Source organism: Cydia strobilella, chromosome 25 (assembly GCF_947568885.1).
Source record: "Cydia strobilella chromosome 25, ilCydStro3.1, whole genome shotgun sequence".
NCBI lineage: Eukaryota > Metazoa > Arthropoda > Insecta > Lepidoptera > Tortricidae > Cydia > Cydia strobilella.
Genome location: NC_086065.1, coordinates 9,316,866 through 9,335,241, shown reverse-complemented (window position 1 = coordinate 9,335,241; position 18,376 = coordinate 9,316,866). Strand labels below are relative to the sequence as shown.

The window sequence follows — 18,376 nt, the reverse complement described above, 5'->3', positions numbered from 1 at the left end:
CAAAATCAACAACCAGATAATAATTCCACTTGGAGTTAAAGTTCAGAGGATTAAAAAAACTGTTTTCATTTCCAGCATAAACAAGATCCGCAGCCTACAGGACTTCGCCGGCTGCCGACTGCTGCGAGAACTGTACGTCCGCAAGAACGAGATCAAAGACTTGCGGGAGATCAGACATCTTAGACACCTTACAGCCCTCACGTCATTGTGGCTAGATGAGAACCCCTGCACACACCACCCACAGTGAGTTCACTTATTTATGTTGATTAATCATGGTCAAGGCACCCATTTGTAATAACCCCACCCTACCTTACATCCTTTCAACAAGACACCTACACATTATGGACCTACCATTAACGATATAAGCACACTGCTTCGAGAACTTTACGTCCGCAAGAACAAGATCGAAGACCTGCGGGAGATGAGACATCTGCGGCATCTCCCAGCAGCACTCACCTCGCCTCGCTCTGGCTCGGTTAGAAGTCCTACACACACCACAGTGAGTTCAGTTATGGCGTGGCGCTCTGGATTATCTTATAGAATCCTTCGCTTAACGTTCAGGATTCAATGTACGCCCTTGCCGTGAATATATCATTATGTTCCATTGTGACAGAATCTACTTATTGTGTTTCAGATATCGACTAACAGTGCTCCGTAACCTGCCGCGGCTAGAAAAGCTCGATAATGTCGTCGTGCAACAAGAAGAGTTGGAGGAGGCGCAGCGCCGAGGCTCGCTTATTGATTCAGATGATGAAGGGTATCCACAACAACAGGTATAACTATTGACTATTATGGACTCTATCTCGTTGCATAAAGGGTTATATCTAGTTAGGTGTGTGTCATCGACAGTTGAATGTCGTCGTGCAACAAGCGGAGTTAGAAGAGGCAGCTCGCTCATTAATTGTGATTTATTGTGTAATAGATTTAAGCTATTTACAGAATAAGAATAAGAATAAGTTTATTGTTTACCGTGTCAAACATGATGTTAAAATGATACATAGTACATAGTACCAACGGCTACCCTTTTCGGGTATACAATATTTTACATAATTACAATATTATATACATCATCACTTATATTTATAATAAGTACATCTACAATTATACAGTTTTAAATAAAAAATACACATTCAAATCATAAAAAACATGATCTATTAGCCACTGCTTTAGCTGTCGTTTAAATGACTGTCCGCTTAACATCTTAAGACTATTGGGTAAATGGTTGAAAATTTTGATGGCCGAGATAAATACAGCACATTAAGTACATTATAAACTAAAATCTTACCATTACATAACTAATACTAACAAAACAATTAATTCAATTCAAATAAACAGTGCTAATGCTAATGCATGCAACTATAAATATTAATTTAATTATACAATATATAATCCATTAAATTTCATAAATTTTTTTTAATAACAATTAAATCAAAGTACATTCCATAGTCATTCAGATCATTAAAAACTATTCAAGTTTATTTTAAGTCCACCTAATATAATCGTTGGTCGAGTAAAAACATTTCAATATCAGCTGTTCTGTAATTCTTCTTTTAAATGTAATCAGATTATCATCTTTAAATACGTCAGGTTTATTTAAAATTTCGATGCACACAATAGAGGAATTATTGGAACTTATAGCTAGCTTAACGGTAGGCTTGTAAAGTCTATGCTTGTACTGGTTACAAATGATGAAGATGTATTCCGATGATAAAGAATACTCAGAGCAGCAGTTAAATCCCAAATAATCAGCAGAGCTGTCTGCTTCAATTTTTGAAATAAAGAAACAATGGAAAAATAATCACTCGACCTTGCGTCACGACTACAAAACACACACACACACACACACACACAACAACACAACACAACAACTACAGGACTACAATTCACAGCTGTACCAAATAAGCTACCGAAGCAAAGTTCTTTCTAAGGATTTAGACCGTAAGTTAAGTCTCCAGAGTCAGAGTGTGACAGTACCACTATCAACGTACCACTTGTGACAATATGGTGTTTATAGAAGTGCTGCCACATTGTCTCGCTGCAGACTTGAGAAGAATTATTAAGATGGGTTAAGAGAAACCTTGTAGGGACTCCTCATACTGTTTCTCTTACCCAGAGCAAAATAAATTATGTTTCTCTTATATACCCTACATGACCTTACAGGCTTTAAAACAAATTTAGAATTGTCGAAAGCTTTGAATGTATTTTGTAATTTCAGGAAGCTTACGCGGAAAGCGTGCGGAGCAGCGGCAGCGCGCGGCGCGCCACCCGCGCGCGCTCCAGCGACTCCAGTCCCGAGCGGGACGAGTACCACAAGCACGAACCCGAGTACCGGGACCACAGGCCGGAGCCCGAGTACCGGGACCATCATAGCAGGCCAGAGCAGGAGGCTTATCGGGACCAGAGAAACGAGCAAGTAAGTGGCGAACCCGAGTACCGGGACCCCAGGCCGGAGCCCAAGTACCGGGTCCATCATAGCAGGCACGAGCAGGAGGTTTACCGGGACCAGAGACACGAGCAAGTAAGTGGCGAACCCGAGTACAGGGACCACAGGCCGGAGCCCGAGTACCGGGACCATCATAGCACGCACGAGCAGGAGGTTTACCGGGACCAGAGACACGAGTAAGTAAGTGGCGAACCCGAGTACAGGGACCACAGGCCGGAGCCCGAGTACCGGGACCATCGTGGCACGTACGAGCAGGAGGCTTACCGGTACCAGAGACACGAGCAAGTAAGTGGCGAACCCGAGTACCAGGACCACAGGCCGAAACCCGAGTATCAGGCACGAGCAGGAAGCTTATCGGGACATTCGGGACCATCAGAGATAAGACAGCTAAATAAAGTATGACATCTCCAGACTCTCAAGCGCCTATCTATAGGCTACAGTAACCGCTTACCGCCTGATTACCACCGACCTGATGTAAAACAATTCAACATTTTTATCATTTTTCAGAAGAGAGTTTCGATCGTTTACGTCTTACGTTTTCCTACAAATGATAAAAGGATAATAGTATGTGTTGTAAACTAACAAATGTTAGTCTCTCTCATGTTAACTAATAATCGCGTACTATATTATAGATGGAAGTCCGACTAAAGGCCGTATCAGACCAGATGCACGTTTATATTGTATGGAAATATGCAGAGAGCCAGTCAATCTGTATTACGCATTCGGCGTGAGTGTATTAAGGAGTTTGATTTAGTTTAGTTTCTTTATTAGTATGCAATATTTTACAGGTCACACACAGGTACATTTGAAATATGCTAGACAATTCTAGATAAAATACATACATTTCTGTGCTACTTCGTACTTTGTCCCTATGGCAATGATAATGAAAACCACTAGACTAGTATCTCATGTTATTGTCACTGAGACAAGGTAAGAAATGGTGCAGAAATCGAGTTCCTTCAACGTACTGTATGTGCCTGCACTCTGCAGTTAGCGGTAATTTTGTCTGCGACCTGCATTTATATCCGTAGATTACTAAACGTGTGTGGGTGAGTGTGTATGTGACTAACCGTTGGGGCATGTTGGCGACAGACAGCGGGCAGCGACAGCTCGGAGGGCGCGGCGCCCGAGCCCGAGCCCCGGCCCGACCGCCAGGACCAGCAGGTGAGGGTGATGGTCTAAATACGCATTTCATGGAACAGGCACGCTTAGGTGACCAATTGACCATTCTTGCATCATCTTCAGTTTACTGAGTCGCTCCACATAACCACTCCCAAAACACAACCAACACCACAAACATTATAGGTGACGGCAGGAGAGTTGGTTGAGGTGAATGATTACACACACAGTTACATAGAGTAGTAATTGCAAAATGGACAGAGAATAAAGGAATGACTGAAGCTAATATTTATGTAAATATTTAGTTTGAAGAAACTGACTAAACTTGCACTTGCAATAGTTGCAATAGACTGTTGAACTTCCTAACGGTACGAGAAAATAACACCAATTGACCTTAACCTTAGTGCCTATACTACCGCCTCCTACACCACACGTACTATTAGTTATTCTGTGACCACACCACCATCCACGTCCACTAACAACGCCATATTTGCAAATGATTATTTAATTTTGTTTGTTTAATTCGTTGGTATTTATTTGGTAAATCCTGTTCACGGCACCAAATTGTAACTACACCTTAGGTTGGGGCTCATGATTTGGTTTGGTCGTTTTATTTCCTGCTTGTGTGATGTAACGGCTAACATTTTATGTTGCTATCTTTGTTGTAGTGGTTTTGGTAATGCATGTGAAGGATATTAGCTCTGTGTTTAATTAATGTATACATTATTCTGCAAGTGTTGATTTGACGAATAGGTAATGTGACATGTATTGATGTATATCGCATCTGTATATTGTTAGTACTAAGAAAGTACCGCTTCTTGATTAAAGAGAAAAAAACTTGTCCCAAGGGCTACGATTGCTATGAAAAAACGTTCCAAGCTTCATCAGCGATAGTCAAATCGCTTTGTTGTTTTGGCAGATGAGGCAATAAAAATATTTTAGAAACGACTACTTTATAACAGTTTAAGGGCTGTTTTGTAAACCTAGTGTTTGTATTTTGTTTCGCGTAGCAAAATACAAAGGAAGAACTAAGTGAAATTTCCAAAAAGCTAACCTTAATGGTTGCGTCGCAGTGTCCGCTCTCCCCCACGCGGCGTGCGGCGGCGTCGGCGCAGCGCGCGCGCGCCTCGCCCGACGACGAGCGCCTCGACCACCCCGCCGCCATGACTAGGTCACAGTACGATGTAAGTTCACACATTAAAGTACCTATGGACACTGTTACGTGCAACGCAAGGTCAGTAGACTGTACTGTACTGACCCTGTGAGTTCACAATATTTTTGAAAAGTTGGCGTGTAAAGATGTTTGTGAGCTCGATCGTACCAACCACAATGATTAGCTCCATGCATGTTTTTTTTTTTTAATTTTTGTACACCGGAAAAAATAAAAATACTTTTGTAAACCTTCACATTATTTTATTAGGCAATATTTAAAATTTTGAAAAATTTTGAGCGGAACGCTCATAATTTTTGGCGCGAATTCGACAGAGCGTGATGACGTCACACGTTGGGCGGTCTAACTGACGTTTGCTACTGATGACACTTATGTGAACTAATCTGTCGAACGCGTGACGTCACGTGACGTTTCGCGCGGTGCGCTCACTAGCTTTTCGCGGGCAAATTTTTGTACTTTTTATTTATTATTTTAGGCAATTAAATGATAATTTAATAACGGAAATGCATTTGTAACATGGTATAACGGTAACAAACATCCGAATAAAACATATTTCGTTCAAATATAAACTTCATGCATGAGGCTAATTAACGGACTAATCATATAAGAGAAGTATGAAATTTTCCTTTCAATAACATTTAATTTAACGAACTAAACGAACGTTGTAAAAGTGACAGTTGACGTTAAATTTATGAGGTTGATTAGTCCGTTAATTACGGTTGATACAACTGGCTCTGTTGTGAGTTAGAGCTAATCACGTGTCATATTAAGACTTGTAAGTTCACCTTCACGCCTTTTGGCCGTCAACATTACACCAACAAACAAAAACGAGCATTAATTTTGTCGCATAAGATGTGAGGACTGAGGAATCAACGAATAACATTGGTTCATGGTTGTAATCTCCACTCCGCTAGATTACAACACAACCAATGCTATTGGTAGATAACCCCACATCTCCGCTCCGCTTCGCCTCAGTGCTCCGCTTACCACGAGTCTTTACGCATCGAATCGAACATTTAAGACTCGAAATTAGGTCTAACTTACAACATTAGCGACACTGCCGTGTTTATGCAAGCTCTGTATTTGTAAGTAAAATAACATAAAAATCACTAATACCGCAGTATTTTGAGTTTTTAACTTAATATTGAGCTCATTATTCCGCGTTCTCATTTCCATTAAATTGGCTGTAGTGTGACATCAAAGTAAAGTAAAGAAATTCACAAATTCAGTATTTAAAATATGTGCTTTGTAAATTTTCCACACCGTAAACAGTAAGTTGGTAATTCTGCCGAGCAAGTTATGTACTTACGGTAATAAACTAGTAAATAAGCTTTTTAAATCTTTAAGGGTTCATTTGACATGGTAAATGGGGAAATGGTAAATTTAATGTAGACATCGGGGGAAAAATACAAAATAGTACATGAACCTTTGAAGTTTGCATAGGTTGTGTTGTGTTGTGGACTGCGGAGTCAGGATTTCATTTTCCAACTTATACTTTTTGGATGGTAAATAAAAATGAATCCGTTCGAAGTACGAAGTACACCACAATCTTCGCCCGCACGGTTAACTGTCCAACTGTGTCTGTGTAAACCTTATTAACAAAGGCATAAAGTCATCGATGGACAGTTGAGAGTGTTGCTGTTTGTACAGTATAGTAATATAGCCCTGCCACTTGAGTTAGACAGTCGGTGAGGCCATCGCGCGTGGTTGCTTTTGAGGTTTGGCGAAGGTAACTTATTTTCAGACTAATCATAGTTAAAGTACTCAATTTTTACTAATTTAGCATACTAAAAATCGCACACACCGTAATACTTTCTCAACAGCTGCCTAAGTTGAGTGGTAGAGTGACAAAAACAGAAGTATGTAGTAGTGGTAGTGTCGGTAGCTACTCGTAGTGTAGTGGTACAGGTACAGGTACAGGTAGAGTGTGTTGTTGCAGCCGCGCTGGGCGCGCGAGCGCGAGCGCGAGGCGCCGCTGCGGCACTCCGTCTCCGCGCACAGCGTCAAGGTGAACAATGAACAACCACCACATGTGCCATGTGCCATGTGCCATGGGCCATGTGCCCAACCGGCACCAAGCGGACTTTTCCGACGAGCTAGTAGCTAACCCTATCCCGTGATGCTAAGCATAAAAAAAGTTCTTTGGAGACGTTCCCTGACTTTTTAATTGCTACATTGTACCACATCAGGGACTCCCGCGAGGCACGAAAAACGAAATTTCTTTATCTGCCTTTCTATCGTTCGAATATGCAAGTGTTGAGAAGCAAACAATGAAATTTCAATTTTCGTGTTTTGTGGTAGGCCTTCAGCTACATTTTATGAGAAAAGTATACTTTACTTTGTCCTTCCGAGCCGAAGAGAATATGTCATTGGATCTACATACACACACTGTTGATTGACATAGTTTACAAGTTTACATTCCTTTTGTAATGTTAATATATACGTTTATTTCTATATAGAATAAATGTTTGATATTTGTCTAGGTATGTCTATTCATTATACATATCACACGCACACTAGCAAGCTTTACTACTTATTACCATACGACATACGACATTGCACACACATCGCAAGTAACATTCACAATCACAACATAACTTTTCAATGTATTTCAAACGAAACATTCGGTTTGTCGTGTGTTGCTTGCGGTTGTTGCAACAAACATTTGTTTGATGTTATGATTTATGATACCTATTCGCTTCGCCGTATAAATAGAAAGACAATATTTCTTGATTTCTTATAAATAAATTTACCCAATCGATTTAAAGTCGCCGTAAATTGCTCTGATATTTAGATTAAGGTAATATTTAAAACTTGACAATTTAAAAGTGCTTGTGACTTTGTGCATTTTGACTTTGACTTTGACTTTGAGTCATTATCTCATAATGTAACACCTTATTATGTACATGACAATGCAATATTGAATAAATGACTAAATGTTTTATCTAGTTTTTACCTTAGGAATACATGGACTACATGGTTAATATTCTTCGGGTTCCTCCTGCCTATATTGTTCTACTATTAATAGATAACTGCTTTCGCAGACAGATTTGACACACCACTCAACTCGACACGGTAACGTGGAACAAGATGTTGTAACATAATAATTTGTGCAGGAGTACGCGTATGCGATGAACGGGGAGTGCCGGCTCGGCGTGACGTCCCCGCACGAACCGTACTGCGAGCGAGGCGATAACAGGTACGTCTTACATACAATACACCCTGTTTATATTAATAGTAGCTTTTTCCCGCGACTTCGTCTGCGTGGACTTAGTAACAGCAGCTAAAGTAGCGCCTGGAAAAAATCTCATAGCAATAATTCAATTTGAGCATATGCACACAAATTAGCAGGCACTTCATTAATTATCTCAATTCCACCCCGCTTTTTACTTTCTTAAGGGATGATTTTCGGGATAAAAACTATCCTATGTCCTTCTCAGAGACTCAACCTATCTCTATGCCAAATTTCATCTTAATCGATGAATCGATCGCTGAAGCGGTTTAAGCGTGAAGAGGGAACACACAGACAGAAAGACAGACAGACAGACTTTCGCATTTATGATATTAGTATGGATATCCGTCTAACAAAGTTTCAATTGGGATGCGATGATTGAAATAAAAATGTTTACATGTTCATGCGACCAGCTAACGATCTTTCCACGGCGATACAAACGCCTGACGTTTCTTTTTAAATCACAATAGTATCTAAACTATCATCTGACAAAGTGTGGCTTCCGTTCCTCAATTCACCAACGGAGCGACAACTTACGTCCACGAGGTTCATTGCAACCACCACCACCACTTTAACCACTTTACGAATTATCGCCCGGGATGCTATTGGTCATGGAAATCTGTTCCTGGCTCACGGGCTAAAGAATTAAAGATGCTCCCTTAATTTTCAGATCAGAATACACACCCAGCACCGTAGGTCGAGGCGACTGGGAGCGTGAGCGAGACAGGGAGCCCCCGCGCGAGCGAGACGCACATAGCGCGGGATTCCCCTCCGCCGTCATGGGGGAACATCGCGGCTTCACCCGCCGACCCGTCACAAGGGTAATTGACACAGAACCCCCGCGGAGTACCCCCCGTTTCAAACTTGTTTTGTAAAAAAGTTTGATTGATAAAATCTCGACCCCGTACAGCGATATTTATATACTTCAGCTGTCAAATAGTAGGCAGCACTTTTCTTAGTATTTACACCCCTTTTACTAACCTTTTACAGTCTTTGGCAATTGGTGGACGTTATATTTTTGTAGCCAGGTTTATGGTTCGTATTCGTACATGGTAACCGTTTGTTTGGTGTCGACAGAACTCGAACCTGCTGTCGGCCGTGCTGTGCCTGGTGAAGGAGCTGGACTACCCGTCCCTGGAGGTCGCCGAGATGGCCGTCAGGTAACTACCTAGCTATTGTAGTAGGTACAGTATGAATTTTAATCTAAATACATTCGCGTTCTTATATTTCTTGACCTCACAATAAAAAAAAAACAATCATTAAAAAAAAACTTAAGAACTAAAAATAATCTATCAATAAACTTAACTATAAATAAAACTAAACCTAAACTAACCTATAAAAACTAGTCGAACAACTCACCCCGCATCGCTCCCGAAGCAAAAGTGGCCATAACACCTTCTTTACCTTTGCTTGCTTATTGTTTCTAGTTATATCGGATTTTTAATTTTAGTGCAACACTATTAACGAAGGAATAATACCGACGAGTGATCTACTCAGCTTCGTGCTGAAGCTGCAAACACTATCGTCGGTCGGTCGTTAAAGTTGTAACTGAATCGTAATCGAAACATTGATCAAGCTGATGTTGTTACAATTTGGTGCCGTGACCAGGATCTTTCACTTTTTTATCGGTTTCTTTGGCACAATTAATCGCTATTAATTTTGCTAGCTCGGATTGGTTACATTTTTCTGTATCGTACGACGTACATCATTGGCTGAAGTTCTGGTCTGAAAAAAAAATGGAACCGTTACATTTTATGTTTGCGATGCTGTTGTTCAATTATGGAAGGCAAATATTTACCCTACAGAACATGGTTTCTAATTTTATTTTTAACTCGGGTAATCGGATCTTCATCAACTTCTCAGATGACTGCAAAACCACATGACGAAAAAAAAACACCTCTTTGTATTTAAGAAAGTCTCTAGGTACTTGTCGCTCGTCGCGAATCCCTCTACAATCCGCTGGGGAACTCCTAGAGTTCACGAATCATATTTTGAGAACCCCTATATGTAGAATGATCAATTTCTTTTGACTTTAGACACTAACCGTTTGATAAGAATCACTCATGACGAGTATTGTGCCCGTTTCAGATGCCGCATGGACGAGCTCGCCAACACACAGTGACCCGCCCCTCCCGACGCCGCTCCACACACACACTCACACGCGGTCTAGTTCTAGTCACAGCGATACTATCACCATTCACCAAGGGCTAGTACTCGTACAAAAGCCATCTGATATATCGAAGCGGCCGAGGTGCTCAAAAATACTGAACACGCACTTTAATGCCTTGACAATACAGGCTTTGTTCAGATATTGTGAACATTGCAGCTGCTCCAATATATCTGATAGCGATTGTACAGTAAGGGCCCCGACTTAAGTACCCACCTCACTTTACAAGCTATATAGACAAGCGGATACTTAAATTAGGGCACCGGCTGTGCGTAACTACACACACTAAACTCAGTTTCTATACCCCAGACACAAAAGTGGCAGGTCGATATGTCATACGTACAAATATTCCGCTAGCTGAAGCACAACAATGTCGTCATATTCACGAATATTTGACATTTATATTATAGACAAATGATCACTTAGATTCAATAAAATCTGGGATATAGAAACAGCGCAGGCCGCGCTAGCAGCCGCTGTGAGTGCTGTGACTGTGACTGTGACTAGACCAGACTAGTCCGTCATAAGAAACACGGACTAGTGTCACTACAAAGTGCAGTGGTGAATAAAATGCAGAAAAGACTGCAATTATTGTAGGCGTGAAGTAGGTTGTGATCTACAATATCTACATGTATCTTTTAAACAAGACTAACAACAAAATTGGTGTATAGTGAATAATAAAACCTGGGCTACAATAGAACTATGTTAAATAATTACTAATCAAAATGTGAGAAGCAACATAGATTGCCCGGCCGAAGTCTCGGTTTTAACCAAAAACTCATAAAGCTTTTGGCCGCGTCGAAAGTGTATTTTCGGCAATGCCCGACCGAAACTTGGGTTTCGGTTTCGGCAAGTTTCTGGATAAAAATCAGGTCGGCCGAAACTATAGCAAAACCGAACCTTCGGTTTCAGCAAAAAAACCGGACACTTTCGGTCCGACACTACCGCAAATACATCTGCAATTCCGTTCTGAATGTCTATGGCTCTGCGGGGCATAGCGTTGGAGCCCAAAATAATCTGCATAAATGATGTTTTGCTTGAAAATAAAGTTAAATACAACCAATGCAGGTAATTTTAGGCTGACTGTACTTATGTTTGGGTATGTACCCAATATCTAGAAACAAAACTAGCGCAAATAACGTGGATGGAAGTATCTATGTGTGTGCGTCAATACATTCCTAATTTCCTACCATCAGGTAGTGTTGGTCACTACTCGAGTCCTTTGAATCCTCCTTTTAGAGAATCGACTATGTTTATCAGACTTACAATAATTAAGTCGAAACTCGAGTTATTTTTAAGTTTCCACAGAGACCACAAATTTACAAAAAAAAAATAGTCTGTGTAAATTCATAGGTTAAGTACACCATACAAAAATGCTTATTTTATTTACTGCTACTGCTAATACCCACAAAATTCTTGACAGTCTTCTTTAGGAGGTCCGAGTCCTTTTAGTTGCGCTTAAAAAAGACTTAATTAAGGAATCGACTCGGAAGAATATTTTAAAGACAAAGTGTTAGCGCAGTTTCTTAAAAACAAGTCGAGTTCTACAGTGAGAAGCAATAGTTGCTGAGCGGGCGAGGTGTTCAAAATGATCTTGACGCGACTTTATTGTTAAGAGAATAAGAGCGTGTGAAAGTAATATTGAGCACCTCGCCCGCTAAGCAACTATTGCTGTTGACTGTAGAAAAAAGACTCGAGTTACCAATACTACCATCGTGAACTATAAACTGCTCAATCGTAAGCCTTATTGCGAAGAGATAAGATCTATCAATTGTCAGTTAATTGTGTCATTTGTTTCTCTGTTAGTATAATATAATAATTATATTATAATACAAGTTGATATATGAAACAGAAAGACGCACACATTGAAAAACTTCATTTGTTTAGCTGAAGCTTGTTTGCGCTAGTAGTTTTATTTTTAATTTACCTGAGAGGAGGTAATAATGTAAAAAGTTAATAATGTACGTATTTAGGTACATTATAGATTATAATGAAGTTCAAATCTCATATTTCTATGCAATAAATAATTGCAAACGCACTTTTTAAAATTGGCTCGTAATTTTTACCTTGTAATCTAAATTCCTAATTAATTTCCGCTGGAGTGACGAAGCCCTTAAAGACCTGTCCGCCCTCAGAATACCCAACTGGCGGGAAGTGGCGCAGAATAGGGCAGAGTGGCGCTCTCTGGTGTCAGAAAGATCCTTTTTGGGTCGCTGAGCACTGAGCCAGTGAAGTAAGTAAGTAATCTAAATTCCTACATTTCGCGGTAACAATATTATATAACAACATGAAATATAATATTGCTTTTAAAAAAGTTTTCTTGTTTAATTATGGATTTTGAGTAAAGGTAAACCAATCAAAACCACCAACTTAAGTTTGACGACGAGCAATGTTTTGTTGTTAATATGGTCAGCATTAGGTAATAGTAGTATGTAGAGTATGTAGACCACGCGCTTAAAGTATTAACCATTCTCTAACATCATGTTAGGAAAAGAGATATGGCTCTACATATATGTATGTAAAACAATTAAAAAATAGCAGGATAGCGGATGGTTTTGGCGCGTAGTATTATCCTCTACTATTAGTGCTATTATTGCAAAGACCAATGGTTAGTTACCTACATTAACAATATGGACACTTAGACAGTCGCCTATAATAATGTTACCCTTCGAAGGCCGCAAAACTATGTGACAAGCTTTTATGGCTTTTACAAATAAGATCGTGTGAGATATTTTTGCGTCCTTCGTTGTGTAATATTATTGCGGGTGACCGGACGACGTACAGTCAACGTCAAAGACATGTTTACATTTTTCGCCTTATTACAACAGAGTACCTAAAAGGTGCAAAAGTGTAAACAATGTACCTCTTGCGTCAACTGTACCTGCCCATCTTAGACAAACATGGATTTAATGTTATGAATTTTACCTGTTGATTTGAATTTTTATATGCGTGTTGTTACGCCTTGTATAGCATGAGTTGTTTTCTAATGTATATAATAGTTTACATAGGAGTTATTTTAATGTTTTTATATTATTTTATTATTCATCGACACCGATGTAATGTAATGTAATGTAACACAGTGGGTACTTACAAAATTGTCATTCCTACATTTTGTGTTAATTCAATTTCTGACAAAAATGTGTAAAACCTCGTTTTTATATTCCAAATACTGAAATTACAGTTTGACTTCCCCGACTTGTCTAACCATTCTGTCATTTTAGTACAAAGTTTTAGTACAAAGTTGACATTAAAACAGTAGGATTGAGAAGTAGATTGGCCAATTATCCTGTATTGTATTTTTTGTATTTGGGAAGTAAAAACAACGTGACCTGTCTTAAAATTGTCATGTGAGCAGTAGCAGTGGACGGACAGCCAATAAAGATATTGCAAATGAGTATCCAATTTTATTAACTATACAAAACAAATCAAATCTAAAAGGTATAGTCAGCAGCTGAGGTAGTTAGCCGGCGAAGTGATCAAATTGATCTGAACTGTGTCAAATGTGTTGTTAGAAGTTGTTAGAAGGATAAGAATGTGTGCAGATCATTTTTGACAGCCGTAAGCTGATGCTGACTGTAGTAGACTAGCTTACCAGACCAGAGCTGTGCCCGGGTTTCAATTAAATTACTTTTGTAGGCCAGTGGCGCCCGTGTCAATATACGAATACCCACATTTTTGTTTTATTTTTCCTTTACCCAACCAGTCCCCTTATACCACCTTATACCAAAAAAGATAGGTAGTTACTTCACGAATAAAGGTACAAAGGCAAACTTATGGCAATAGCCTAGCCTTTGTGTAGTGAATAGGAAAACCACACAAGTGGCAAAGTCAAGACCATTCATGGAAAACGTAGGCATTCTGAAACAACATTTAAAAATCATTAACGCGATTTATTTTTATAAATTTGGTATGCTGATAGTTTGAGTCCCGGGGAAGGACAGGATACTTTTTATCCCATAACTCGCCCCTCAAGGGGGTGGAAATTTATATGGGGAATCAATAACCGCTAAACCGATTTAGATGAAACCTTGGTATGGGGATAGTTTGAGCTGTGGGTAAGGATATAGAATATTTTTATCCCCGAAATCATCCCTTAAGAGTGTAAAAAATGGGGTGCAAATTTATAGTGGACCAATTTGGAGGTCAAAAAAAGGATGGATTTAAAAGCAGATTTGTTTAAAATTAAGATACCCAAATTCCTAATTCCACGAAGACGAAGTCGCGGGCAAAAGCTAGTAATATTATAAATGCGAGTGTCTGTCTGTTACCTCTTCACGCTTAAACCGCTGAACCGATTTAGTTGAAATTTCGTATAGAGATAGTTTGAGTCCCGGGGAAGGACATAGGGTAGTTTTTATCCTTTAAGGGGGTGGAAGTTTGTATGGGGAATCGATAAAAAGCATATTGGATAAAAAATAAGCTACCCAATTTACTAACTCCACGCAGACGAAGTCGCAGGCAAAAGCTAGTTAATAATTTTAATTTGTACATGTAAAAAAATTACGGTGAGTGAATCGACTTTCAGCATTATTAACACACGTATGTGTTTAGGTACATTTTAACAAAATAACGCGCTAAAAGCGTAACACACCATCGCACCGCATCAAGGTCATTGTGCGACGTACCCATAAGTAAGAGCGAGAAAGCGATCTCTTTCTGAATATTTGCCAAATTTAGAATTGCGTTTTCTTTGATTATAACCATGGAGACTATATATGGTCACTTTTGCAACAATTCTGCTATAAGAGATTGGCATCCTTTCTATACCATCCATAATAGACCTGTACCGCTGGCTATATTTACCTGCTGGCCGAGCCGCTCGCTCGAACGCAACTCCTTCGCCAGGCCCCCTTTACGCGCGCAATTCGGACCCTTAATAGAGTAGCGATCGAGTTAGATTTGTTCTCTTGTTCTCTGAACGAATTCACAAGGGCTACGCTTTACGTATTGTGCTACTGTAATCTGTAAGCTAATGTATTGTACCTATTTTTTGTGTCAATTTCCATACTGTCGAATTAGGATTTCCTGTAATTGATGGTTGTGTGTATGTAAATAAATAAATAAAAAAAATTTGACCCCTAGGTTATAAAAATATTAAAGTCAATTCTGTTTTCGCTTATGAATACTTTGTTAAGATGTAAATCTTACATTTTGTTTTGTGTCATATATATAATTTGCTTTTCTAGTAATTTGTTATTTTGTGGTAATTATTTTTTATTTTGAATTATTTTGGAGAAAAAAATATTCGAGAGAAAACATGTAACTGTGTTGCATTTAGGATAGTGTTTTTAGTGTGAAAACATAGTTTGTGTCAATTACGTCCACTGCAAGCTGATACTATGTCATAATATTCTAAATGACACAAAAAAAAATTAGTTAAAAAAAATTACTTAGGTCGAATTTAATCGTTTAAATAGGTCCATTAAATGATTTTGTGTCTTATTAAGGCATAGCTTCATAAGATATTTGATGATTTTGTTGTAACAGGCTGTCACCGTTACAAAAGAATATTAAAGATATTAGAGTTTACATCTTATTAATTTGAAATGCGGGATAAATAAGATGTATGAATTTGTGTCACTTGCATCCACTGCTTAATCAAATATTACAAAAATATTATTTGCGTTCGAACGAAGCTAGCGGGCGGTCTGAATGGGCAACGGAGGCCGTGCAGGGTGGAGCCGCGGCGTGACCTTGCCGTACGCAACGCATGTTTACTTCGCCTGTGCGCCAAATTAACGCAACTTATTCAAAGAAGTTACGCAAACAACACAACAACAAGCAACAAGCAAGCAAAGAATGCGTCGAATTATCTTTTACCTATTTAAAACTTATAGATATTGTACAATGTCACCATTATGCAAAAGAACTGTAAGTACATGTTTGATTTGCGAGCGAGCTGGCAACATTGCGCAGGGAAATCTTAAAAATATCGCGTTTACGTGAACGCCACATACATTTGTGACAGTGATAGGGAAAAGGTACCACTAAAGTAAAATTTGGTTATTAATACCGTGACTTTCTTTCATTCTTTGATAAAAAAAATTGCTATTTATGCAACAAGTGCGGAAATCATCTTTACGCACGTGTATCATACAATGTTTTACTATGCATTGTGCGAGTAAATAAAAAAACATATCAGGGCAAATAAGTTTAATTATTATAAGGAGTGTCTTAAATCGACACGAGTTGCGAATTACCTATTCGCACGTGTATCGTACGTTTTACAGTACATATGGCCCTTTAAACTTTCGACATATGCACGGTAAGTGCTCTTTTCCGCACTAGTGCGAGAAAGTAGCACCATATGTACTGTAAAAAAAAATTGAAAACAAAAAGCACTAGTGCGGAAAAGCAGTACTTTCCGCACGATATGGCTCCGTAAGAAACGCACTTTTCGAGCACATGCATTGTAAAAAAAAATATAGGACTGTATCTCCTAAACCATGCGTCGTAGCGCAAAAATAATAAAATTTTCGCTCCCCTTTAAGAAGCCCCTAATTAAGATTTAAAAACGCAAAAAAGAAAAAAAGAGGAAAAAATCTTTATAGGGCTGTATCTCCTAAACCGTGCGTCGTAGCGCAAAAATAAACGTTTCGGTCCCGTTTATGTAACCATTAATTTATATTTAAAAACAACGCAACAAAAAACTTTATAGGGCTGTATCTCCTAAACCATCGTAGCGCAAAAATAATCAAATTTTCGTTCCCCTTTATGGAACCCCAAACTAATATACAGAAAACACAATGAAAAAAAAAACAAAAAAAAATCTTTATAGGTCTACATCTCCTAAATCGTGCATCGTAGCGCAAAAATAATCAATTTTTCGTTCCCCTTTAAGACCCCCTTAATTAATACTAAAAAAAAAAACAGGAAAAGATCTTTATAGAGCTATATCTCCTAAACCGTGCGTGGTAGCGCAAAAATAACAAAATTTTCGTTCCCCTATACGGAACCCCAAAGTAATATACAAAAAACACAATGAAAAAAAAACAACAAAAAAATCTTTATAGGGCTGCATCTCCTAAACCGTGCATCGTAGCGCAAAAATAATAAAAAAAACCCTTTAAGAAACCCGTAATTAATACTTAAAAAAAAAAACAAAAAAAACCAGGAAAAAAAACTTTATAGAGCTGTATCTCCTAAACCATGCGTCGTAGCGCAAAAATAATAAAATTTTTGTTCCCCTTTATGCAACCCATAATTTATATTTAAAAAAAACGCAAAATTTAAAAAAAAAATCTTTATAGGGCTGTATCTCCTAAACCATGCGTCGTAGCGCAAAAATAATAAAATTTTTGTTCCCCTTTATGCAACCCATAATTTATATTTAAAAAAAACGCAAAATTTAAAAAAAAAATTATAGGGCTGTATCTCTTAAACCATGCGTCGTAGCGCAAAAATAATAAAAAAAAACCCTTTAAGAAACCCGTAATTAATACTTTAAAAAAAAAACAAAAAAAAACCAGGAAAAAAAACTTTATAGAGCTGTATCTCCTAAACCGTGCGTCGTAGCGCAAAAATAAACGTTTCGGTCCCGTTTATGTAACCATTAATTTATATTTAAAAACAACGCAACAAAAAAAAACAAACAAAAAACTTTATAGGGCTGTATCTCCTAAACCATCGTAGCGCAAAAATAATCAAATTTTCGTTCCCCTTTATGGAACCCCAAACTAATATACAAAAAACACAATGAAAAAAAAAACCAAAAAAAAATCTTTATAGGGCTGCATCTCCTAAACCGTGCATCGTAGCACAAAAATAATCAAATTTTCGTTCCCCTTAAGAAACCCTTAATTGAAACTTTAAAAAAAACCAGGAAAAAAACTTTATAGAGCTATTATAGCTATATATATATAGATATAATATCTCCTAAACCGTGCGTGGTGGCGCAAAAATAATACAAGTTTCGTTCCCCTTTATGCAACCCATAATTTATATTTAAAAAAAAAAACGCAAAAAAAATCATTATAGGGCTGTATCTCTTAAACCATGCGTCGTAGCGCAAAAATAATAAAAATTTCGTTCCCCTTTATGAAGCCCCAAAGTAATATACTAAAAACACAATGAAAAAAAAGAAAAAAAAATAACAAAAAAACTTTATAGGGCTGTATCTCCTACACCGTGCATCGTAGCGCAAAAAAAAACCCTTTAAGAAACCCCTAATTAAGATTGAAAAACGCAAAAAAGAAAAAGAGGGAAAAAATCATTTTAGGGCTGTATCTCCTAAACCGTGCGTGG

General features: G+C 38.4%; 2 protein-coding genes across 6 annotated transcripts in view; one reads left to right on the top strand and one right to left on the bottom strand.

The window, feature by feature from the left end:
* The window catches only part of LOC134752655 (cilia- and flagella-associated protein 410), a 41,386-nt gene extending 27,585 nt beyond the window's left edge, over positions 1-13,801 (top strand). Inside the window, exons 3-12 of one of the 5 annotated variants that reach the window (XM_063688325.1) lie at positions 76-243; positions 635-773; positions 2,216-2,413; positions 3,536-3,607; positions 4,636-4,746; positions 6,673-6,741; positions 7,850-7,932; positions 8,636-8,786; positions 9,043-9,125; positions 10,054-13,801. In XM_063688325.1, coding sequence (XP_063544395.1) covers positions 76-243; positions 635-773; positions 2,216-2,413; positions 3,536-3,607; positions 4,636-4,746; positions 6,673-6,741; positions 7,850-7,932; positions 8,636-8,786; positions 9,043-9,125; positions 10,054-10,087 — 1,108 coding nt within the window. In that variant the 3' untranslated portion in view covers positions 10,088-13,801. The remainder of the gene's footprint in view (positions 1-75; positions 244-634; positions 774-2,215; positions 2,414-3,535; positions 3,608-4,635; positions 4,747-6,672; positions 6,742-7,849; positions 7,933-8,635; positions 8,787-9,042; positions 9,126-10,053) is intronic. The other 4 variants (XM_063688326.1, XM_063688327.1, XM_063688328.1 and 1 more) reach the window with 4 other exon arrangements.
* LOC134752769 (protein ERGIC-53) overlaps positions 1-18,376 on the bottom strand; it is a 182,043-nt gene that overhangs the window by 81,717 nt on the left and 81,950 nt on the right. The window lies entirely within an intron of this gene.